We start from the raw sequence: 23,708 nt of genomic DNA on the forward strand, positions 1-23,708 counted from the left end.
TCTCCACAGAGACATAGTGACTCCCACATAGTGTTTGGGCTTAAACCTATGCTGCACTCGTAGCAAGTCACACACTTTATATAGTGAGTTATCTCTTGGATCCTAAATTTTTATTAATATGTTTAACTTATTAGATATTAAAGTCTATGTATTGTAGTAGCTATAGTTTTCCAGACCAAAAATAAAAAACAAAGTAATAATTTTGCAGTTTAAATATTCCAATAACTAAATGAAGTATTTCTGTATTGTCTATACTAATTACTGCACTTTTTTTTCTTTTTCTAAATAACTGTATCTAAAATATTCATTCTATTGTATTAGAATTTCCCATGCTTTTAAACCTCTAATTAAAACATCTGTTCAGAATTTATCAACTTTACAGGAGTTACACACAACACAGAGTGTGATAATTGATGCTTAACATTCAGCAGTTATTCAAAAAGGAAGCATGAGAAGTAACAGATCAAAGGGGGAAAAGCAAGTGGTCATCCCAATAAACTTTGTCAAATAATTTGTACTGTAATATGTACTGGTCTTTACTCCCACAATCCTTGTTTTAGTTATTATGTAGATTAAAAATAGGGGAAATAAATTCAACTCTGAAATATTATTTTACACACTCTTAGAGGGCGAGTATCTTTAGATAAATTGAAATAGGAGTGGAAGAAGCTTTTGATTATAAAGTAGACAGTATATGTCACAACATAATTAGGTCCCAACATAAAATATCATGGCTTTTAGTCACTATATTATCACTGGAAAATAGTACTTCCTTGTTATTGCATGATTATATTCTTTTCATAACCAATAATTGGAAGTCTACCGGACTGGACTGGGTAGTAGTGCACCTCATAGAGAGTACAAATTACCAGGTACGAGGGCTAGAATTCAAAACCAGATCCCCCCACCTACAGGGATGGAGGCTTCACATGTGGTGGAACAGTGTTGCTCTTTCTCTCTCTCTGTCTCTCTTCCCCCTCCTCTCTCTTTCTGCCTTTCCCTCTCTACCTAACTCTGTCTCCTATTCTTTCAAAAAGGAAAAATGGTTACCAGGAATTCTGGAGTTGTTGTACAGGAAGGAAGCAATAACACTGATAAGAAAATAAATCTAACATACAAGAAAAGAGAAATTAGAAAATCATAAAATACTGAGATTAAAATTACCAAAGTCTCTTACTCATTTTTTTTCATTTTCTCCAACTGGTCCAATGTTTCCTTTGTATCAGTCTTATTAAACTTTATTTCATTTTAGGAATTTGTCACTGCTCATACCCTAAACCCTTGTATTTCTAACTCTGAATTGTATCCTGCTGGTGCTCACCATGGGTGTCCTCGCAACCAAGGTAAGCCACTGGCCTTCCCGTAATCAGTTCTAGTGACTGTGTGATGCAGAAATGAAGCACCAGGAGAAATTCAGGTAAGAACTTCCAACTTTATTCTGAGAAGGACAAGCTAATATAGAAAGTAGGATAAAGAACATTTTTCACATATGTCAGTAATCACAGGTTTCCAAAGGTCAGGTACCCTATGGTGGGAGGGGTAGGAATGACGAGAATTGATGAGATACCAAAAGGTCAGAGCAATTAGTTTCCATGATGTAAGACATGTTAATTATCTAAAGGTATTAAGAAAAGCATAGTGGTTAAACCAGCAGAGTTAGATGTAGCAGAGAAGGGCAGAGCTTGATGTAAATCATAGATATCAAAGAACAAGGAAATAAGGTGTGGGGACCTCACTGCTAGGGTACTGGCAAGGCTGTGATGGAGTATGCTTATGTGTGTGATAAAAGGGTGGTGAACTTATAGTGAACATAGTGAACTCTAAGTGAACTTTCAAGCAGGCAGCCATTTGTTCTGCACCAGGGGAATGAGTTAGCTGTGAGAGGTTGCAGGTCTTTGTGAAGCTTGGGAGACCAGCAAGAGGAAACTGAGTCAAGAAAGTGTCTCCTTCCTAGCTCTATCCCTGAAAGGGAGAGACTGACAAGTTGGGTGTCTTTCCAGACCTCCATCTCAAGGATGGGAGAGTTCCTCTAAGCTCTACCATGCTTTCACATAATCCCACATTACCCATCTAAAAATATGCCCATATTGGATGAACTCAACTACACATTTCTTTTTATATACAACTCTGTATATAGTTATAAATACAGAAAGCATGCAGGAGAAGGCAAAGTAGAACAATTACCGATACATGATTCTCCTTTAGTGTTCATCTGAGTAACTCTATCCTCAACATTTATCAGTAGATGACCAATACAAACTAACTTTATCCTGTAACTTCTGGTAACACATCCCTCCTACCATTTCTTGTCTTTTCAAATAAACTTATTTTCATTTATTTTTAAGTATTTTGTTTATTTATTGAATAGAGACACAGAAAATTTCAAAAATAAAGTGATGATAGAGAGACAAAGAGACACCTGCAGCCCTGCTTTACCACTTTATCTGCAGGGGGGCTGAGGACTTGAACTGTACTTATAACATGTCCATTCAACCAGATGTAACATTACCCAGCCCCTTTTTATTTCCTAAACTAAAAAAATTTAAAAAATTTGACTAAAAGTTTTATTCAATTTATCACTACTTGAAATGCTAAACTTTTTATCCTATGTCTTACTCTCTATACGCTCTCCCCCCCTCTTTTTTCATTTGATAGGAGAGAAACTGAGGGGGGAGAGACAGAAAGTGAGAAAGAGAGACACTTGCAGCACTGCAGCATGGCAGCACTACTTCACTGCTTGTGGATCTTCCTGCCCTGCGTATGTTAATTGGGGGCTTGAACCCAGCTCTTTGAACATGGTAACATGTATGTTCAACTGGGTGCACCACTGCCGGGTTCCTCTGTCCTTTCTCCCAATGTAATATTGTGTTCTTTTTTTTTTTAGCCTTCTTGTGGTTATTATTATTGTTATTGATGCTGTTGGATAGGACAGAGATAATGGAGATAGAGGGGGGGAAAGAAAGATAGACATCTCCAGATCTGCTTCACCACCTGTGAAGTGACTCCCCTACAGGTGGGGAGCCCTGGGATCCTTATGCCTGTCCTTGCGCTCTGTGCCACGTGCACTCAACCTCCTGGCCTACCAACCGACGCCCCCCCCCCCCTTTTTTTAAAGATTTTATTTATTTCTGAGAAAGATAGGAGGGGAGAGAAAGAACCAGACATCACTCTGGCACATGTGCTGCTGGGGTTCAAACTCAGGACTTCATGCTTCAGAGTCCAAAGCACCATCACTGTGCTACCTCCCGGACCATTCTTTATTCATAGTTAATATATAATATTCTGAACCCCAGACCCCATAGCTTTCCAGTTTTTACATACATCTTACACTTAAGTATTCTAATGGGTTTTCAGAAAAACAAGGCAAAACTTGGACTGGGGACTGTGTATTGCACCAAAACAAAGGACTCTGGGGAAGGAGGGAAAGGAATAGGATGGAGAGACATTGGGATTCTGTTGGATGATTCAAGAGGAGACAAAAGGCTGTGTGCCTCTGTTTTAAAGACTATGCTGGGAGCCAAGTGGTGGTGCACCTGATTGAGCACATATGTTATAACGCAAAAGAACCCAAGTTCGAGCCCCCATCAGTCCCTACCTGCATGGGGAAAGTTTTGTAAGTGGTGAAGTAATGCAAGTGTCTATCTCCCCTTCCCTCTCCTAATTTTTGGCTATCTCTATCAAATAAATAAAGATAATTTTAAAAGATTATGCTATAAACTATTAACCCTCAATAAAAAAAATAGAAAAAGGGAGTCGGGCGGTTGCGCAGTGGGTTAAGCGCACGTGGCGCAAAGCGCAGGGACCAGAGTAAGGATCCCGGTTTGAGCCCCCGGCTCCCCACCTGCAGGGGAGTCGCTTCACGGCCGGTGAAGCAGGTCTGCAGGTGTCTGTCTTTCTCTCCCCTCTCTCTCTGTCTTCCCCTCCTCTCCCCATTTCTCTCTGTCCTATCCAACAACAAAGCAACGTCAACAATGGCAATAATAACCGCAACAAGGCTGCAACAACTAGGGCAACAAAAACGGGGAAAAATGGCCTCCGGGAGCGGTGGATTCATGGTGCAGGCACCGAGCCCAGCAATCACCCTGGAGGAAAAAAAAAAAAAAATAGAAAAAAACCTATATCAGAAAAAGAGTACTTCTGTGTATTAGTACTCCTTATATCCCCCAGTTCTGTTCACTTGCTAAGAGTCTTAAGTTTGCTTTTTAAGCAAGTGTAATAGTTTTATCCTCTACAGAAGATAGAACATAGAATTTGCTGCAATAATTTTTTAAGGTTTTTCATAGAAGTGAATTGAGCTCTTTGACAAGGAACATTAACTAGGTGGGTTACTTGATTACTTACTTGATTACTCTCTGATGCACTAATATATTAATTTCTGAAAGCAGTAATCACCAAATCAGGAATTATTAATGGAGAAAAATCTGCTGCTCCAGGGCTTATAATAATGCTTAGGTTATCTGAAATTATTCTGAAATATAAACATTTTCTCTGAAAATAATTTTCCTAATTGTAAAATTAGCATTATTAATTATAACAATATATGTGAGACAAATTTGTAATAGCTTTAAATTTCAAGGATTTTATAAGTGAACACACTGCTGCACATGCTGTAACAGTGACATAGTGATTAACTGTAAACACATTTTTATCTTGCTCAATGTCAGCATAAAAAATTAGGAATAAAGAAAACACAGACAAAATAGTTTGATAAGTGGCAGAGATGACAAAGAGTTCATTCTAATAAATAGAGGTAGGTTCCAAACCAGCCAACATTTTCAGAGTCCTCTGAATGACAGGAAAAAATATTACAATTACTGAGTGTGTGGTGGGGAAATTTTCCAAATTGATGTCCTTACCTAAGCACACAATTCTCACATAGATATGAAAAATTACCTTATATTGACTATCCCTGTTGCTTTATAACAGATCTTTTTTAGGTTGCATTCAAAAGAGACAGAAATTAATCAGCCCCCTAAAAATATTGAACAGCATTTTGGCTAAATTAAAAAAAAAAAATGATGACTAGTGTCAAGAGTAAGGAAAATTTAAATTTGTATCAGAATCTCTCACACAATGGAGAATTTCAGTTTCTCAAATTTAGAATATGCTCATGTTGAGAATCACTTTCCAAAATCACTAATTGAAAATCTTAAAGAAATTATCTTACCCAGTGAGTTTGACCGCATGTGTTTGAAACTTGCGATATTTTTCTGATTCTTCATTTATGCTGGCAACATGTCTGTATATTCCTGCCTTATAGTGGAAGAAGTCTTCACGAACTTTCATTATGGCTAAAATAAAAGTCAGCAGAATAAACATTATAGTTTTACAAATTTTTTCTTTAAAATTTCCATAAATTCTTAAAGAACAGTCTGTAATCTAAGTAAGAATTTTTGTATTTCAACCTAATATTTTTTTCCATTTAATTTGTTGCAACATTTTTCTTGTTTTATAAAATCAACCTCTAGTTATTTAGAATATTACTGAAGTTCACAACATACCTCTAAAAGGGAGCCTTTCTTTATTGGCAGTAACCCTATTACCTAAAATCTAGTTCACTGAAGTAAACAACTCTTACACTTGAGTAGCGATTGTCATTTCTCTATTGACCTTGTACTTTACCATAAGAACTCTAATTAATCTAGCATGAAAGCATGAGTCTAGCAAGTTGAGTTTAAGGTAATTGTCCTTAATCCATAGAAGTTAATACAAACCTTTCCTTGGTCATCTTGATCAAAAAGCAAATCCTTGGCAAAATATTCTAATAAGATTTCATCCTTCCAGAACTAAGCCACGATAAGTTTTTCTAGAACAGCTTATATTTTATAAAACTCTCCTTAATTCCATCAACTAGATTACTTCCTTTATTGTCTGTTGCTTTGTTGAAAGGCTAGGGCAATTTAAACTACTGGGAAATATGAATTTGAAGTTAGGTCTAAATAAATAGGGTTTGATGATATACAGACAGTTTGTCTAGTGAGCCAAGTGGCGCCGCACCCAGTTACGTGTACAATGTAGACTGCTTGTCTTAGTTCGATTTGTATTTTAAATAATATAGGAAATAATGGTTATTAGCATTTCATAGACACTAAAATAATTATTAATTCAATTTTACATATAGTTATTAAATGTGCCTTTTCATTTTTAATGCTCTGTGTTTTTTAATAATGAATTATTCTCAAGTGAATTAAGATTTTATTTTATAAAATTTTTATGGCTAACCTTGTTGGAAAATTCAAGAACTGCAAAAGCTGGAAAGAGACAGGAATAATTTAATTATGGCTTTTTTGGTCAAAACCAGGCTACACCATCATCCAGGACCTTAGGGAATTCTGGGAATCCGACAGAGACATGTTGGGCTTAGACCTCTAAGAAATCCCTCTCTCCACTGTCACTAGTCATCTCCATTAGGAATAACATGGTGGACCCGCTTGTGGGCCTCTACATGTCTTTGCCCTTAATGTGGATCAAAATTGAGAGGGATTGCTCTATTTTCCAAAGGGAGGTTGGGTCAATATACTCTGCCTCTAGAGGAAGACAGGTCCTGCAAAGAGTGCAGCCTAGAATGTCCCTTGCTATGCAAAGATTACAGAATGCAAGATCAGAACTTCAGGGGATGCAGAAGTTACACAGACTCCTGTGCTAAATATGGGCCCTAGATCAAATCGATGGGATTTATAGTTAATGGTGTTTATATACCGTTTCTCATATTTGGAAGCTACTCTCTTCCCTAATCCAGCTTTCTACTCCTATTTTCAACCCTGAGACTATCTCCCCAGACAATACCTTTAGCCCACCTGCATGTTACCTGACAGGCTTAGGCAAAAATTATTAAAGTCATGGGCTTCTTGGAATATACTTAAAATAGATCTAATAGCCTTTTCTAAAATGAAGAAAACAAATCTCAGCTGCTGTAGTCTTACCTTTAGGTTCCTGATTATTAAACAATTTGTTCAGCTTTATATCTTAATGCTTTTCAGCCAACAAGTTGCAGATGTTACCCTGACACAAACCTGACTTCACTGGACAGATGATCTCACCAATGTACCCTGGAACCCTACCTCTCTAAATGCCTGCCCCACTAGGGAGTAACAGAAACAGTCTGGAAGTATGGATCGACCTGCCAACAGCCATGTCCTGTGGAGAAGCAATTATAGAAGCCAGACCTTCCACTTTCTGAAACCCATAATGCTCCTGGGTCATGCTCCCAGGGTGATAAAGAACAGGAAAGCTTCCAATGGAGGGGATGAGAAATGGGACTCTGGTGGTGGGGATTGTACCCTTCACCCTATATCTTGTCAATCATTATTAAATCAATAAAAATAATTTATTTATTATTAGACAGAAACAGAGAATTTGAGAAGGGAGGGAGAGATGGAGAGTGAAAGAGAGGCACCTGCAGCCCTGCTTCACCACTCCTGAAGCTCCTTCCCCCCTGCCGGTGAGGAGCAGGGGCTTAAACCTGGATCTTTTCACACTATAATGTGTGAGCTTAACTAGGTGTGCCACCACCTGCCCCCCTAATTTAAATTTTCTTTATCTATAAAACACATTCCCATTCAGTTTTCAAAATCATATATCCTATTCCTACTTTATGGTTCCTGTTCAATAAACAGTTTTTGTCCTGTTTTAAATCTTAACTCCGTTTCAGCCACCAGTTGAAGATTCTACAATTTCATCCTAAATTCTCCAGGCAGATGACTTCACCAATGTGTCCCAGAACCTCACCTCTCCAGAGACCTACCCCAACTAGGGAAAAACAGAAACAGACTGGGGGTGTGGCTTGACCTGCCTATGCCCATGTCTAGAGGAGAAGCAATTACAGAAGCCAGAACTACAACCTTCTTATAATTTTATAAATCAATATTAAATAATTAATAATTTTAAAGCATATATAACTGTACTTTATGGGATGCATTGGATCGACCTTCTCGTGGTGCATCCTGTGAGTACCCATTCATTGGAGAAACTGACGATCCTTCCTAGCCTACTGAATCCACATGGATCCCAGTCACTTTCAAAGCCAGCAACAAGCAGCTCCTGACAGCTTTCAACCTGACCTGTTGACTGGCTACGGAAGAAGGGCAAACGCTAGAAGAAGAACTGTACTTTATGTAGTATTTGTTTTTGTTCTCTTTCTGTCACTTAGACTTCCTTGTTTATTTTTGTGGTTGTGGTTGTCACTAGGACTTCACTGTTCCAGGCTGCCTTTTTTCAGATAGAGAGAAAAGAGAAAGAGGGAAAAACACTGCAGTCACTGCAGTGTCAAAGTTTCTTCAGTGGAGTGGGACCCCGGTTCAAACCTATGTTGAGTAGGGCAAAACAGGTACAATATCCAAGTAAGCTATTTTGTTGACCCTAAACTGTATTTTATTTCTAAAGATTTTACATCAGTTCCCAAAGTGTTATTCATTCAGCATTCTAATACCTTTTACATTCTTTTTTCCTGACACAGGAAAATTGTTGTATGTCTTCTCAGAAAATATTGAGTAGATAATCATGCAGCATTTAGAACTAGTTGACTGCAACAATCTCACAAAGCATTATTTTCTATAGAACTACTACTCTGTTAGCTCTTCCCAACTTCAGCTGAACACTGTGACTAATATATCCACTTCATTCTTGAAAAACTAAGCCAACTACAGAGACATTAGTGAGAGACCATCACAACTGGAAGGTGGTTTCTCTTTTCAGTTTCTGAACCCAGTCTTGATGAATTCACAACATATAGTTAATGTAGCATATTAAGGTATGGTTTGCATTTTGAAAACTTCAGCAAACTTACACAGAATTATAACATACCTAAGGGCTTGAATGCTTATTATATTTCTTGTCCCTGGTTCAGCTTGGCAGTAGGTAGATTTGCAACGTTTGTTAAATGAATATTGAATAATTTACATTTAAATTTTAACTTGAAATTCTACCTCTTTACTTTGATTCACTATGTGGAACTCACGAACATTTAAACTTAGGAACCTAAAATAAATCTAAATTGTGCTCATTTTAAATAATTGTGGTTTAAATTTACTTTGACTACTCAAAGAAAAAAGGAACTTGAATTCATAGTACAGTTATTTAAAAATTCAGAATAGTTAAATAAAATATCCCAAGTTTGTTAACATCAGATGTCAGTTAGAATTTTCAGCTCATCCTTGATTTCCAAAGTCTGTTCTCCATCAAAAGTGTCACATAAGCTCCACTTAATGGAGCATGTTATTAGGGGCAAGGTGGTAGTACAATCAGGGAAAGCAGACAAGTTACTATGTATAAGGGCCTAAGTTTGAGTCCCAGGTCACCACCTGCTGGGGAATGGGGAGAGTTTCAACAAGTGGTGGAGCAGGCTGCCAGTGTCTCTTTTTCTCTCTCCCCCTCTCCCCACTCCATTTTTCTCTGTATTGGTCATAATAAAAAGTGAATAAATAAATAATTTGAAAGATTGGAGTATATTAGTAGAATATACTTCCATAATTCTCTGATCTTGGAATTGCTATATATTCATAGTACTCTAAAAATAAAAGTTTTTTTTATTCCTTTTACATGAGTCAAGATTATGTTTTTACTAAAGAGATAAATATTTGACTCAGCCATACCTTGAACTGGTCCATTTTGCATTATTTCTTGCATAATCTCAGTTTCCTGGAAGGAAAATTCTCAGTGAGTACCATCATTGTTTGCACAGCATACTAAATCTATCCTTTGTTGTATAAAGTTAGATGTAGCACAGTCAACCTAGAATTGTACAGATAACACTTGGATTTTCCATTTTATCTTATTAACCTTGAGTATATGGAGTTTTACTACTTTTGGTCACTTTCATCCAGAGAGAGAGAAACATACAGAAAGAGAGCATGAGAGGCAACACAGCACCATAATCCTCCAGTGCAGTAGCACCTTCAATATAGCATGGGGCTCAAAAAATGTTTGTGTGTGGAAAAGCACTCTCCATACCCAGTAAACTTTCTCCAGGCCCTCTTCATTTTTGCAGTGCACCACAACACCAACCACCACCACTCACAGAGCCATCCAGTGCTGCCATGATGCTTCTTTATGGTGTTAGAGCTTGACAAATGTCCTTTGCACATAGTGAGGTACACATTCTACTGAGTAAATAATAACCCAGACTCTCGCTAACAATTTATTTCAAACCATAACTTAAACTAACCACATCTGAAATGCCAAATGATGGAGTTGCTTAAGACAGGAGGCATCCATTTGTTTCAGTAACATTTACTTCTAAAATATTTTGAATAAAGAGGGAATATAACTTTAAAAAAATATTTATTTATTCCTTTTTGTTGCCCTTGTTTTATTGTTGTAGTTATTATTGTTGTTGTTATTGATGTCTTCATTGTTGGAAAGGACAGAGAGAAATGGAGAGAGGAGGGAAAAACAGAGAAGGGGAGAGATAGACACCTGTAGAGCTGCTTCACCATCTGTGAAGCTACACCTCCTCATGTGGGGAGCCTGAAGCTCAAACCAGGATCCTTATGCTGGTCGGTCCTTGTGTTTTGCGCCACGTGTGCTTAACCTGCTGCACTACCGCCAGACTCCCAGAATATAACTTTTCATGGTTACAAAGAAAAAATTAAGTTGAAGTTATATTTCATCAATGGATATTTTGTCATCTGAATTGTTTTGAACACAAGAGAATTCCAAGATGATTAGTTACAGTCTTCACTAAAGTTTTAGTCTATAAACATTCCTATGTTGTCACTAAATGTAATTTGCGCCTTACTAAAGAGGTAGATCATTCATTCATGTGTTATTTCACCTGTACATATTGATCACAGGATAAATGCAGGAAGTAAGAATAAAATGAAATATTGATCTTGCTCCTATCCTCCAGAAGTTTAAGTTTTGGTAGACAGATACAAATAAAAAATAATTGGTTTGGAGGAGCACCTAGGCTGGGGGTGAGAATGTTATGAATAAAACAGAGAAATTTACAGTTGCACCAAAAACTGTATTTATTGTAAACCATTAAAATCCAAATAAAATAATATTTAAAATTATTTTATGAAATAACCTATACTATGGCAAGTACAAATACCATACTTATAGAAAAATAATGACACTAATCCTACCTAGGAGTCACAAAAACTTACTTCACCTGAGTTTTAATATATGTGTGAGATTTTTATCAGCAAGAAATGTGTGGAATACTTCTTGGGTCAAAGAAGTCAACACTTGTCCAACTACAGAATTAGGAAAGAACTTGGTGTATCTAAGAGAAAGGCAGTATTCCCTTAGTGATCTAGGGATCAGGGGTATTATGTTTATGACCAGTGACAGTGTAGATATGAATCTGTAGAAAAACAGTGAGTCATAAACGAGTCACAAAAGGTCCTTATGTCATGGTAAAATTACTGGATTGAGGGGTCAGCTTCCCTCCTGCAAGGTCAAGTTTTATTAATGGTGAAGCCTTACTGCAGGTATCTCTCTTTTTTTCATCCTCTCATCTCTCACTTTCTTCTTAATTTCTCTCTACCATCTCAAACTTTAAACATAGGGCTGGGGAGATAGCATGTTGGTTATGCAAATTATTTTTATTTCTGAGGCTCTGATTTCTCAGGTTCAATTCCCCAGCACTACCATAAACCAAAGTTAAACAGTGGTGGAAAAACAAAAGAAAAGGACACCTCTGTGGTTACACTTTCTGGGGCCACATAGTGGCACACTTGGTTAAGTGCACACATTACAGTGCATAAGGACAGTGCATTAGTCCCCACCTGCAGGGGAATAGCTTCATGAATGGTGAAGCAGGATCCTCTCTCTCTCTCTCTCTCTCTCTCTCTCTCTCTCTCTCTCTCTCTCTCTCTCCTCCCTCTCTCTCTCTCCTCTCTTTCCTATCTACCTCAGCCTTAATCTGGCTCCATCCAATAATAAATAAAAAAATTTAAAATAAAGAAAAAATTACCAGTAGCAGGGGTTGGTTCATTTTATAGGAACTAAACCCCAGCCATAACTCCTGTGGCAATAAAAGAGAACTTAACAGATAGAATAGAGTAGGATAAGATAGTATAGGATTAGAGTAGGATAGAATGGATTGAAGTAGAGTGGAGTGGAGTGGAGTGGAGTGGAGTGGAGTGGAGTGGAGTGGAGTGGAGTGGAGTGGAGTGGAGTGGAGTGGAATGCGATGGAATGGAATGGTGTGGAATGGAATGGAATGGAATGGAATGGAATGGAATGGAATGGAATGGAATGGAATGGAATGGAATGCAATGGAATGCAATGGAATGCAATGGAATGCAATGGAATGCAATGGAATGCAATGGAATGGAATGGAAATTAGGATAGGATAGGATAGGATAGGATAGGATAGGATAGGATAGGATAGGATAGGATAGGATAGGATAGGATAGGATAGGATAGGATAGGATAGGATAGGATAGGATAGGATAGAAACTAGATTCTGTTATGTAGATAACTGGATTTCGCCAAGGAACAACAAATTTATATATGATTATGTCTGATATTACTGATATGATGAAGTAAAATTTGCCTAGGCTTTTAGCATGACAGATAAAAGCCAAAGGATATTTTTTCAACATTATAGCTTTGTCTACTTTCTATTATTTTGTGGCACTAGGTAAAATATTGATAAAATGAGCTATTATCCTGAAAAAGTCAGTAAAGAGGTTTAATTTAGATTTTTGCCATGCACACATTTTTGAGTATAATAAAATTCATTTTTAAAACTTACTTTCATGAACACTTTTAAAAATTGAGGCAATCTTTTATAGTGCTGATACTGCAAAATTCAGGAATCATAAGCAAATGGAAAAGTTTTAATCAACTCTAAGAATATTAAAAATTATAACAAAATATAGCATTTAGAATTGTTTTAATAACAGCATAAACATACATTTTTTGAGAAAGATAATCATTGTTAATTATTTCCATGAGACTTACATTGGAAGAGACTCTGTACGGAGGAGAACATTGGTAGATCCTATTAGATTTCTCAGTGTTGTTGGGGCAAGGCTTTGTGGCATGCCGTTTTCCCCGCCCATCAGACCTACTTGCCATGGCACATTCATTGTTAGTAGCATTTTGATTCTTGAAAAGTGGATAACATGCGTGGGATACCAGTCTATGAGAAATAAATAAGTAATAGAAGCAATGCTTAGGAAAATGCCATTTAAGATTCTATTTACATATAATTTTATTGTACTAAATATTTAAGAAATCTTTTGCTATTTATATATGGAACTTTCAAAATGTTAACTAATTCCAACCAGAAGTTGTATGTGGAGTTACACACTTCCTACTCCTAATAATTTCTCCATCAAAAAATAATTCTAGCTGCATTATAAAATTTCCTGAAGATTAAAAATGGCTGTAAATATATCTATTGTAGGATGCTGGGTGGTGATGCCCCTAGCTGAGTGCATGCATTACACTCTACAAGGGCCCTGGTTCAAGCTCTGCCTTCAGGAAGGAAGTGTCAGAAGTGGTGAAGCAGTGTTGTTGGTGTCTCTCACTTTAACTCTATATGCCCTATCCCTCTCAAATTGCTTTCTATATCTATCCAAAATAAATAATTTCATCAAAATATTTAAAAAGTATATATATATAGATAGATAGTATTACTAACAGTGAAAGACTCCTTTATTCTACATCTCAATCACATGCAGAAGCCCATAAATAATTTAATGGAAAGTGACAATGAATTTCAATATACTCAGTTAATTTATTCTGATAAATTATTTTAAGTTTTAGAATTAAGATCATAATTTTATTAAGTTACAGATATCATACTAAGACTTTAATTATTCTGAGTCTAGTTCATGATGTTTTAGAAGTAATTTATAATAGTATTTACTGAAAGTTATCATATATGTATGTATATAATATACAAAAAAGAAAAACTTTTACTTCACCTTTGAAATTACATATAAAAAGTACAGATAATTTGATTCTAAATCAAATGTAACTCACTGAGAATGTGAGCAGAAATTAAGAAAATAAAATAATTTGTTTTATAGACATTCAATATTGAAATAACTATAGATGTATCAAATAGAAATAACTCAAGATAATCCGATAATATTCAACAGAGTAGGGGCATCTGAGCAAAGTATGACTGAATCAATGTCATGGAAAATACTGAACACTTCAACAGAGTAGAAGAAAGTGAACAAAGAACAATGAAAGTAAAATCATCAAAATTTTAAACATTTCAAACAATTTATACACTAAGCTCATTATCCTGGGAACATGCTATGGAGGGTCAAGTGGGGCCACATTGAGTAGATCACACAAGTTGCCAGCTACCAGGACCTGAGTTCAAGTCTCTGTTTCCACCCTATGGGGGAGGGGTATCTTCAGAAGTAGGAAACAGTGCTTTAGACCTTTCTCTTTCTCCCTCTCCTGGTGCCCCACTTTCGCACTTTCTGTTTCTCCCTGATTCTACTGTGAAACAAAAAGAAAAATGTGTGCTATTGATTGGATGTTATTCACTGCATATCCAATTAATATTTAAAAGTCATAACCACCATTGTCAGATGATAATATTTGGTATCAGGGCATTTGGGAGATAGATAATTTAAAAGTGACCAAAAGATTAGATTCCTTATGAGATATTGGATTTATCTACTGCTATGTGTGCAAACAAGACAAATCAGGAAGATATGTATCACTAGGAGCTCATATTTGGTTTCTCAGACTCCAAAAATATAATATATATAATTAAAAATATATATATACAATATATATTTAAGCAATGTTTGTTGTTTAAACCACTCAGTCTATGATATTTTTGTGTTAACTGCAGAAAACTAGTAAACTAGTATGAAACTTTCCTGCTAAGGGGGGAACTAGAGGCTTGAGCCCTTGATCCTTGTGCATTGTAATGTGTGTGCTCTGTCAGATTTGTCACCACCCTATTCCTGAAAAATAAAACTTAAATATTTTATTGCCTTAACCTAACTCCAAGCAGCACTCATAAGAATGCTAGAAACATGTGTCAGGCAGCCATTTACCCACGTTTTCTCAGGAACCACCATGCCCTATCAATGCTTCCACTGTTGCATCCATGACGATTCTTGGCACAGCAGGAAATTAAATTTTGAGGGGATAGATTAGCTGTGTATCGACCCTTGGATTGAATTGCTATTCGGTCAGCTGCCACACCTGTTTTAAATAGAATATTTATTAATACTTAAGTGAAGCATGATGTTTCTAATAATTCACATAATCACTCTTGTTTGAACCAAACTCATATTCAAAACACTATGAAACGGAAATAACAGCAGTTGTGTTTTGCTCTCTCAGACCAATTAGGAATACAGCAAAAGAAATCACCTGAGAATGCAATAAGATATGACTAGGATTTCTGCAGGAACTCACCAATCTATAGGTGAATGCAAACAAGTGTGGCTCATGGACAGCGAGGGACTTCAGGAGAGATTCCTGGGACTTAAAGCCTATGCTCAGGAGAGGTGGGTCCAGCAGTTTTCCAGTTCACACATCACCTCCAGACTGAGATTTATCAACAAAAAAGTGCTGAAGGGTAGAGAAAATCATCTAAACCACATCAATTTACAACTGTAAGTCTCCATTGCTGCTGTCTCTCATAGACTGGAAAAGCAGTAGGGGAGCCCTATACTAACATCAAGGGGCAGAGAACTGGCTGGGTGACTCAGGAGAAAGTCTACATTCCCAGTGGTCAGGAGGTGTGAATATATACTAGGAGCCTTTCCACATTGTTCTCCTGATAAATTAGGAAACACTGATTAATTCCCTCAGAACCCATCAAATACAAAGAGGATTTATTCAGAAAATCACAGTGCTAAAAGAGCACTGCTTAGTTGGCCTCTGGCTGGTGGTGGAACCACAGGATTGGGCCCAGGACTTTGAACCCTCTGGGCATGGGAGTCTCTTTGTATAACTGTTAAGCTACCTATCCCCTACCCTGTTTTCTCTAATTAGGCTAAAAATCGACTTTCATACTCTAAATAACATAAAGGACACAAAGGTTCAAGAAGCCCAGAGAGTTCCAAACAGAACTAACTCAGACATCAAGGCACATCATATTTAGAATGAAAAGGAATAAGGATAAAGGAAGGCTGAAAAGTTCCTCAAGTTAGTAGAGTCCATATATAGCAAACCTTCAGTCAACATCATACTCAATGGTGAAAAACTGGAAGCACCCTTCAGATCAGGTACTAGATAGGGCTGCTCACTATCACCATTACTATTCAACATAGTGTTGGAAATTCTTGCCACAGCATTCAGACAGGAACAAGGAAATAACAGGATACAGATTGGAAGAGAAGTCAAACTCTTACTATTTGCAGATGATATGAGAGCATACATAGAAAAACCTAAAAAATTCCAGCAGGACGCTCTTGGAAATTATCAGGTAAATATAGTAAGGTGTCAGGCTACAAATTAATATACAAAAGTAGCAGCATTTCTCTATGTAAATACTAAGGAAACAGGAGAAGAAGTCCAGAAATCAATTCCTTTCACTATAGCAACAAAAACAATAAAATATCTAGGAAGAAACCTAACCAAAGAAGTGAAATACTTGTATATAGAAAATATGAGTCACTATTCAAGGAAATAGAAAAAGACACAAAGAAGTGGAAAGATACTCCATGTTCATGGGTTGGAAGAATTAACATCATAAAAATGAATATACTACTCAGAGCCATATACAAATTTAATGAAATCCTCATCAAGATCCCAATTCATTTTTAGGAGAATAGAAAGAAAGCTACAAGTATTTATCTTGAACCAGACAATAGTTAAACTTGCCAAAACCATCTAGAGAAGAAAGAACAGAACTGGAGGCATCACTCTCCCAGATTTCAAATCGTGTTATAGGGCAATTGTAATAAAAACTGCTTGGTACTAGAACATAAATAGATATACTGACCAATGTGTCTATTTTTCACCAAGCACAGAATTAAATTCCTAATAGATCAAGGTCTTGGATGTTAAAATGCATCCATGTTTATCAGATATATTGGATTAAATCAAATTATTTGCTTTAAAGGTGGTATCTAGTCTATTTGTCCACGAGACCATTCTTAAGATAGCTCAGACTATTAAGAATATTCGGGACATTCGAGATTTCTGGAGGTGGGGCTATGAGCAGCAGCAGATCTGTTTCTCTCCTCTCCTCTCATCTCCCAGATCAACTAGGAATACCAAAGGAGACCACCTGGTACCGAAACAAGACAGGACTAGAATGACTTCAGGAATCCACCAAATCACTGGTGAGTGCAAACACCTGTGGCTGGTGTACAGAGAGGAACCTAGGGAGAGATTCAGTGGCTGGTAACAGTCCAGCAGTTTATCAGTTGAGACACCACCTCTAGTATGTTCCACCAACAAGGGGATGGCTGAAGGGAGGAGAGGATTCTCTGGAGACTCACCAAGTGCAACTCTGAGTCTCCGTTGCTACTACCCTCAGAATCTGGAGCAGAAGCAGGAATGCCCTGGGCTGGCACCAGGAGACAGGGAACTAACCATGAAATTCAGGAAAAGACCTATACTTCAGTGGCATAGCGGTGAGGCTGTGAAAGTGTCTTTGCATAACCACTGGATTATCTCTGCCACACTCTGCTTTTTCTCTTGGTCAGGAGTCAGTGATTAAGCTAAGAAGTCCACTTATAGTTTAAAAGCTCTAAGGCTCCCATAGCCTACAGGGAAGAAAAAGCACAAAAGAGGCTTTTAAGCCACTGAGCTCCAAATCAGGGGTTAAAATACTATTGAAACAACTGTTAACTTCCACAACTCTGAACCCTTTGATTTCCTTACTTAGACACAAGTCAATCCTGGCAATAGTGATCAGTAATTGGAAAAGTATCGAGAGAGGGAACTCATAACATAATATATAAAATGGTTAAACCAACAAGAAGAAATATTGGAGAAATGAACCAGGGCAAGAGTCCAGCTAAAAGCCCCCCAAAGGGTGAAGCACAAAATAATGAGGTCAACATCCAAACACTGGCTAAGGAAATAATCACAGGAGTGAGTAAAGAGTTTGAAAGAATTGTCATCAGAAATGTAGAAATAAGAAAAAGTACAAATAAACAGCCTGGTTGCACATCTTAAAGACTTAGAAGAAGAACAAAGGAACTCTAAAGTAACCAGAAGGACAGAAATCACTAAAGTTAGGGCAGAAATCAATAACTTTGAAAATAAGAAAACCATAGAAAAGATCAATGAAAGTAAATGTTGGATTTTCTAAAGAGTGAACATAATCAACAAACCTTTAGCCAGACTCACAAAACAAAAAAGGGAGAAGACCCAAATAAATAAGATAGTAAATGAAAGAGGAGACATCACAACAGACACTGCAGAAATTCAACATATCATGCAAGGCTTCAATGAATGACTATAGGTCACCAAGCTAGAGAACCAGGAAGAAATGGACGATTTCCTAGATACCTACCAACTTCCAAAACTAAGTAAAGAGAAAGTAGATAACATGAACAGGCCCATCACAGCTAATGAAATTGAAACAGTTATCAAAAGTCTTCCCAAAAATAAAAATCCTGGACCAGATGGTTTTACAAATGAATTCTATAAAACCTTTAAAGAAGAACTAATACCTCTACTTTTAAAAGTCTTCCAGAGGATTGAAGACACAGGAATTCTCCCTTCCAGCTTCTATGAAGCCAACATCACTTTGATACCAAAAGCAGACAGGGACACAACCAAAGAAGAAAACTACAGACCAATATCTCTGATGAACATAGATGATAAAATATTGAACAAAATTCTAGCCAAGCGTATACAGCAGTATAGATTGTTCATCATGATCAAGTGGGGTTTATCCCAGGCATGCAAGGTTGGTTTAATATATGTCAATCAATAAATGTGATCCACCATATCAACAAAAGCAATACCAAAAACCAGATGGTCATATCAATAGATGCGAGAAAGCCTTTGACAAAATACAACATCCCTTTATGATCAAAACACTACAAAAAATGGGAATAGATGGAAAACTCCTGAAGATAGTGCAGTCTATATATAGCAAACCTACAGCCAACATCATACTTAATGGTGAAAAGCTGGAAGCATTTCCCCTCAGATCAGGTACTGGACAAGGATGCCCGTTATCACCATTGTTATTCAACATAGTGTTGGAAGTTCTTGCCATAGTAATCAGGCAGGAGCAAGGAATTAAAGGCATACAGATTGCACTATACCAGCCTTTAGATCCATGATTGGTCAACAATTTGTTTGGCTTTGTATGCTAACTCTCTCTTCAATCACCAGGTTCCAGATGCTAGCATGATGCTAACCAGACTTCCCTGGACAGACAACCCCACCAATGTGTCCTGGAGCTCCGCTTCCCCGGAGCCCTTCCCCACTAGGGAAAGTGAAAGACAGGCTGGGAGTATGGATTGACCATTGAATGCCCATGTTCAGTGGGGAAGCAATTACAGAAGCCAGACCTTCAACCTTCTGCATCCCACAATGACCTTGGGTCCATACTCCCAGAGAGTTAAAGAATAGGAAAGTTATCAGGGAAGTGGATAGGATACAGAGTTCTGCTGGTGTGAATAGTTTAACATTATACCTCTCTTATCCTATGGTTTAGTTAATGTTTCCTGTTTATAATTTAAAAATTAAATTAATTAAAAAATAAAAAATAGAATATAATGCTTTTATTCTCTTATTTAATTTCAAGTGTTACTATGCATCAAATTAGTTTGATGTATATCTGCATATCTTAAAAAGAGAAAAATATAAGAATTTTATGTGTGTGTGCACATACATATTAAGTCTATAAATGGCAATATGGATGAAGAGGTACCGATATTATTATTATTATATTGCTGGGGGCTAGGTTCCTTCACTACAAATGCACTGTTTCTTGAGGCCATTTTTCTCATTTCTGTTGCCCTTGTTATTGTTATTGCTGTTGTTGTTGGGTAGGTCAGAGAGAAGGGGAGAGAAAGACAGACACTTGCACACTTGCTTCACAACTTGTGAAGTAACCCCCTGCATGTGGAGAGCCTGGGGCTGAAACCAGGATCCTTCGTGGGTGCCTGTGCTTCTTACAGTATGCGCTTAACCAGCTGAGCTACCGCCTGACCCCCAATCTGATATTACTTTTATTATTTGGCATTAATATCATAGAACAAATTAATTTTGTTGATTTGTTTAGTTTCTATTTTCAATCAGTTTCTAGTTAAAATTAAACCCTAAAATTAAGACCAATTTTAAGACTAAAAGTTAGATTTTTGTGTAATCTTTATATTGCTTTCTAGGGTGAAAATAGGCTTTTAAATATTATAAATTCAAAATATTTTAATTACTGTCCCAGGCTCTAAAATAAAAGGGTAAATGTGCATATGTATAAATTAAAATGAATGTATTACTTGCAGTAGAAAATGCCCATGATGCAGCACAATTTTTTTGATCCAGTGGGCCATGAATCCATCCAGGCCATTTATAAGAAGCAACAAAAAATTCTGGAAGATCAGTCATAGGCAATGAAGTCTAAAGAAGAAGAGGTAGATTATCAGGTTTCTTTCTTTTCTTTCCTTTTTTTCTTTTATAGACTGAAGGAACATATACTCAGCCTATGGTCTGTGCATGAAAAGGTTTGAGACATTCAATCAGTTTCTTCCCCTCTCATATTAATTAAATAGTGATTTATGAGACTGCAAGTTAATAGGATCAACACCAATCCTACCACTGAAGGACTGTAGCCTGATAACCCCGCCAGGTTTCTTATGTATTACAACGTGCACTATAAGAAAATGGTATGACATTTCTTTCTTTCTTTTTTAAGATTTATTTTCCCTTTTGTTGCCTGAGTTTTGTTGTTGTAGTAGTTATTGTTGTTGTTATTGATGTCGCCGTTGTTAGATAGGACAGAAAGAACTGGAGAGAGAAGAGTAAGACAGAGAAGGGGGAAAAAGAGAGACACCAACAGACCACTTGTGAATCGAGCCCCCTGCAGGTGGGGAGCAGGGGACTGGAACCAGCATCCTTACGCAGGTCCTTGCGCTTTGTGCCACGTGCGCTTAACCTGATATGACATTTCTTATAAATTCTGAGTTTATTCTACTCTATGTTTAAAAATGATAGTTCAATGTGAAAATTATAACAGCACAAAATAATAAGAAAGATATATGTTATACCTTTGCTGGGCTATACAGTGCAATAATTCCAGTCAATGTTTTGTCAAATTAAGTCAGAGCTTTGAAAGATCACATCACTGTTATTTAATTTAAATTAAAAATGTTTGCTTTGAGTGAGTTTGGGGAGGAGTGTTAAAAAAAAGTTTGCTTTGCTGTTTCACGTGCATTAAAGAGATTGAATGATACTGGTGTGATATAAATTTTGAAATAAAGTCTTCATAACAACTGTGTATAGGAGCTGGGCCCCGATGACACAGCTGGTGAAGGTCAAATATTAGCATGCACAAGGACACAGATTTGAGCCCCTGCTTAATGAGCAGTGAAGCAGTGCTGCACCTCTCTTGTGCATGTTTTCACTTTCCCTTCTGTCTTCTCCCATTTTATTTTTGTTTGGTTGTTTGTTTGTTTGCCTCCTGGGTTACTGCCGGGGTTATGTGCCTACACTACTAATCCACTGCTCCTGGAAGCCATTTTTTCCCTTTAGTTGCCCTTGTTGTTGTTACTATTATTGTTATTGCTGCTGCTGCTGCTGCTGTTGTTTTTGTTGGATAAAACAGAGAGAAATTGAAAGAGGAGAAGAAGACAGAGAGGGGGAGAGAAAGACACCTGAAAATCTGCTTCACCTCTCATAAAGCGACCTCCCTGCAGGTAGGGGCTGGAACCCGGATTCTTATGCCAGTCCTTGTGCTTTGAGCCACGTGTGCTTAAACCCTGCACCGTACCCCAAAAAACAATCGCTTGATTTTTTTCTATCTCTATTCAATAAATAAATTTTAAAAGAGGGCTCTGAATTCCATAAAAATGCTATCTAAAAAAAAATGTATGTTTTGAGGTTCACGCTCCTGGTCCCCATTACAGGAGGAAAGCTTCATAAGTGGTGAAGCACTGCTGCAGGACTCTATCTCTCTCTCATATTTTTTTTCCTACACATTTTTTAACCTTTTGCTTATAACAACAGTATCTACTGTGACTTGTAGTTCTGGTTTTACTCCAGTTCACCTATTTTCATAGACTTTCCTTTTATCTATTGTAATACAAATTTTAATTCAGTGCTGACAAGATAGCTCACCATTATAGTGCACCTAGAAGAAGCTTCAGTGGTGTGGTGTCTTTCCCTTTGTCTCTCTGCCTTTTTTTCTGAGAATGTTGCTTGGGTGTAGTGATGGCAAAAAATAATATTAGTTCAGCATATGCAAGTTTGGAAAGATGACTGCATTTTCTAGTCTCACTTGTGCACTCTGTTAATGACACTGGTAGCTTCTGAACTTCTGACATTTCTGACACTTGATTTCTATTCCTTTTTGTTAATCTTCATTTACTAGACAATAAAATTTGGAGTATTATAGATAAACATGAAAGCCTTCATGAACATTATATGATCTCAGATCTTAAGTCTCTAGAAATGGAACAGGAGGATAGAAGTTTAGATATCTAATATCACAGATGGCAGTTATAGTGCAGAATTGCTCACTTCTAGATGGAGTATATGACTAATTTGTATACTATTTAAGCTACTATAATTTTCATTTTATTACTCCTCTTGGTAGTACTAGGCAAAACATAATACTATAAACATTAATGATGTTGGAAAAATTCTATATATTATTGGGTGCAGTATATGAAATATAAGATACATTATAATCAGATGAACAGAAGGCTCTGAACTCCAATTCCATCACAGCCCAGAGAAAGAAAAGGAAAAAAGAGAGTGAGAGAGAAAAAAAAAATAATAATAAAAGAAAAAGAGTAAGAAAGAGACTCAAAAGTAGTAGGTGTGACCTAGAAAGGAAGTCAGAACCATAGGAAAAATTGGCAAATATATATATATTTATGGAAATTACAGTCAACCCATAACTGTGATCTTGGGAGAACTGCAGTTTCCAGTAAAGAGAATGGTTACAGGAAACTCTGGTAGTGAGAAAGGTGCGAATTTTTACCCCTGTTATCTTATAGTTCTGTAAATCAAATTAAATTGCTAATAAAATTTTGGTTCATTTTATTTCTTTTTTTTCTTTTTTTGCAGGGATTAAATAATAATTTAAAAATAAATTTTGCTAGAAATGCTTAAATGTCATCATGTCTAATAAGTTAAACACTGCATATTTACTTATGCAATATTTTTAAATGATTGTGATTTGGGTAAAGAGAGTTACAAACTATAAATATTTCTTTAATAATTTACCAAGGTATAAGGACTGTGAAAAGCACTTCATATCATTTCATGTCACTCTGCTACTACTATTTCAAGCAGGAGGACAGGAGCAGAAAGTGGAGAAACCACTTTAAAACCCATGCACATTGGCTTTGCAGCACATTTATCACTGCATATTGGATGATCCCCTATGGTGAATGTATTAGCCTACTACTGACATTAGCTGTATTAACAGACAGCAACTGTAATGTTTCTGCTGGCTCAACAGGACTTCAGTCAGTGTCATTTTGCTTGCAGTCATAATTGTTTGTCTCTACTAATTTTTTTCTGAGACACTAAGATCATTCTATTTTTATCCTCAAAATGTACTTCTGCATCTTCAGCAATCATTTCAGTATTTTAGCAGAAATAACCTTTCCTTGTATGTGTTCTGAGTA

The 23,708-nt window shown here is 36.8% G+C and overlaps 1 protein-coding gene across 5 annotated transcripts in view; it reads right to left on the reverse strand.

Moving 5' to 3' along the window:
- TINAG (tubulointerstitial nephritis antigen) overlaps positions 1-23,708 on the reverse strand; it is a 75,435-nt gene that overhangs the window by 23,976 nt on the left and 27,751 nt on the right. For all 5 annotated transcript variants that reach the window (XM_016185314.2, XM_016185317.2, XM_060190014.1 and 2 more), the window contains 5 exons: positions 20,352-20,472; positions 14,985-15,135; positions 12,913-13,093; positions 9,591-9,636; positions 5,168-5,291 (listed from right to left, as the gene is read on the reverse strand). In XM_016185314.2, the coding sequence (XP_016040800.2) occupies positions 5,168-5,291; positions 9,591-9,636; positions 12,913-13,093; positions 14,985-15,135; positions 20,352-20,472 (623 nt within the window). The remainder of the gene's footprint in view (positions 1-5,167; positions 5,292-9,590; positions 9,637-12,912; positions 13,094-14,984; positions 15,136-20,351; positions 20,473-23,708) is intronic.

This window comes from Erinaceus europaeus, chromosome 4, assembly GCF_950295315.1.
Source record: "Erinaceus europaeus chromosome 4, mEriEur2.1, whole genome shotgun sequence".
Taxonomy (NCBI): Eukaryota; Metazoa; Chordata; class Mammalia; order Eulipotyphla; family Erinaceidae; genus Erinaceus; species Erinaceus europaeus.